We start from the raw sequence: 2,571 nt of genomic DNA, 5'->3' as shown, positions 1-2,571 counted from the left end.
CTGGAGAAACTTTTCTGTTGCTCATGAAACATTCTGAAATCCTCTGGCAGCATTGAAGGAAAAAGCTCATGCAATTAGATGTTTGCAGAACATTACAGTACAGAAAGTGAAACTAGCGAAGTGTTTCTGAACACCAAGACAAACTCTCCTGGACACCTGCCACTCGAGCTGTAAGCGAGAGTGATGCCACGTATGTTTCCCTGTGCAGCAACCTTACACAGCTTGCTTGACCCAGTGCTTCCTTTATCCTCAGTGCTCAAAACAAAACAAAAAAAATACAAACTGCTTATTCATTTTTTATTTGTTAGTAAACTTACTCAGCATAAATAATAAGAGTAGCCATTCAGTATAGTTGGCATCTGATGAAAAGTGCTCTTGAATGGCCCCCCAGGGTGACTTTAAATAGCAGCCTACTTCCTTTGGGCTCCTGCAATGGCAGGCTTCTCTTCACGGGTGATGGGGATAGCGCGCTCAGGGACATCACTTAGTTTCCTCGGTGCGCTCACAGTCAGGACACCATCCAGAGAGAGTGATGAGGTTATGGTCAGGGGGTCCACGTCATCTGGAATCCTGTATTTCCTGTTGAACTCCCTGGCAATAAAGCCATGCTCATCCTTCAAAAGGAGAAGAGAAGGAACAGTCCTGATTAGAAATGTTCACTCAGTTCTACCTAAATCATGGGCCCTTTGCATAAAGTCTGAGATTGGGAAGCTCCAGCTCTCAAAGGAAACTTTTCAGAAAGTTAAAGGCATTTTCCTTATGAGATGGCCTTTTTAAAGAGCCAAGACTGGCTGAAGTGAGACACTGCCCTGCTTAGGCTGCAGGTACACTTGTTTGCAGCAGGAGGCTTTATGTTTCAGCTCTTGTGGCAGCCAGAGACTGGCGTCATTGGACAGTGGTGGGCTGTCATCCCTAAGATGCAGCAGCTAAACCTAGATGCAGTGCCAACCACACATGTTCCTGAGGGTCTCCAGAGCTCTAGTAATACACAGATTTCTAGATCTGATCTCTGCAATAGTGATTGATCATTTTGTTGGCCAAAAAACTTTGCAGCTGTGTCAAGATTACAGGATTCCACCAGCTACAAGTAATGCTGCATTTCCCGACTGACAGATCTGTGCTCCCAGAAGTTCTTTAAGCTGACAATTGCTGTGGCAAAAAGGTGGGGACGGGGGAAGATGGGAACTGACAAACCCTGATACAAACAGCTTTGGACATGGCTTTTGGCTTCTGTCTGCCCAGTTCCCACACAGGTCTCCAAAGCCAGCAAACAGTGGGATGACTGACAGAAGAAGACAACATTTAAGTATTACAAACTGATAGATGGGCCCCTCAAGAAGAGGTCGCCTCATGGTGACAGAACAGGGCAATGCACTGGTTCATTGTGTGGTTTAATTATGACAGTTCATTGTTGGCTCCCCGCATTCCAGGCCTCTTCCCAGAAAGAGGGAGGACTAGAAATGCCCATTTCAAAGATGCTTTTCCAGTTCAGTTCACAGTTCATGTAACACCAGCAACAATTCTCCACCCTGTTGCTGCCCAGTCTGGGATCAGCTTGGAGGGTTGCACAGAACATCTTCCTTTAGGATTGGTTGAAAAAAATCATTAGAAGTATTTGAGACGAGCCCAGGAGAGGATTGTTTTGCAGTCTCCTCGTTTAACCATAGATGAGGAAGTTCACACTGACTCTATCAGTCGCACAGTTAAAGTAGAAGTACCTGGCGCTCCTCATGTTTCCCATGAATTTCTATCATGTCCCCAAGCACCTTCACTTTTAGCTCCTCAGGGGAGAAATGCTTCACATCAAGATTTACAGAAAATTTGTCCTTCTCCAGTCGCATCTGCAAAACAAGGAAGTGACTTCAGAAAAGAGCAGGTGAGGGCTTCAGCTTAAAAAAAGCTCTCGGAATGTAGCAGTTCAACACTCAGGCTGGTACCTACACATGCTGGTATCTACGCATGCACTGTGTGACCTTCATTCGATCCTGGGATTCTGGTCTGAGTGGCTCTGTCCCTTGCTGGCCTGTTATGTTAATACCCATCACTACAGTACTTAAAATGTGAATGCTTTCTCCTGATCACATGGGATAAATGTTTTCGTTGTGAGTGAGGAAGAGATTCCCTTAATCTGAATTTGTTAAATCGGATTCATTAGTTGGGGTACAGGTTTCACATCCCATTCTTTTTACAGAACATCTGGAGGTTTCCAGTTTCTGTGACTGGTTTTTGCGAAGTCTTTCAAGGAAAAAAAGGCTTTGACTGTGCAGCTGACTGCAGCTCATCTGCAGGTTTGCAGGCTTTGCCCTACATCATCGCTCTTTTATAACCGAGATAATGTGTCGCTCTCGAGCAGTATAGCCTCACTACTCACCTCTGTTATCTGAGCAGCAAGACTTCTGCCGAAACTCTGAGTCACCTGCTGCTAATCTCATGTCCTTCCCCTCCTTTTTGCATTTCACCGCCTCTAACAAATGCTGCTTTTTGCTGCTTCCAGAGGTTGAGTTTTCATTTTCTGCCTGTCTTGGACATATCTGTGGGACTTTGCTATGCGAGCTGTCTCTCTCTGCCTTC

General features: G+C 45.4%; 1 protein-coding gene across 1 annotated transcript in view; it reads right to left on the bottom strand.

The window, feature by feature from the left end:
• Positions 1 to 283: 283 nt before the first annotated feature.
• Positions 284 to 2,571, bottom strand: part of CRYAB (crystallin, alpha B) — a 3,625-nt gene continuing 1,337 nt past the window's right edge. The window contains exons 2-3 of the mRNA XM_009870055.1: positions 1,719 to 1,841; positions 284 to 614 (exon numbers count right to left, since the gene is read on the bottom strand). Coding sequence (XP_009868357.1) covers positions 411 to 614; positions 1,719 to 1,841 — 327 coding nt within the window. The 3' untranslated portion in view covers positions 284 to 410. The remainder of the gene's footprint in view (positions 615 to 1,718; positions 1,842 to 2,571) is intronic.

This window comes from Apaloderma vittatum, unplaced genomic scaffold (assembly GCF_000703405.1).
Source record: "Apaloderma vittatum isolate BGI_N311 unplaced genomic scaffold, ASM70340v1 scaffold18645, whole genome shotgun sequence".
Lineage (NCBI taxonomy): Eukaryota > Metazoa > Chordata > Aves > Trogoniformes > Trogonidae > Apaloderma > Apaloderma vittatum.
This window is presented reverse-complemented; position numbering and strand designations above follow the sequence as displayed.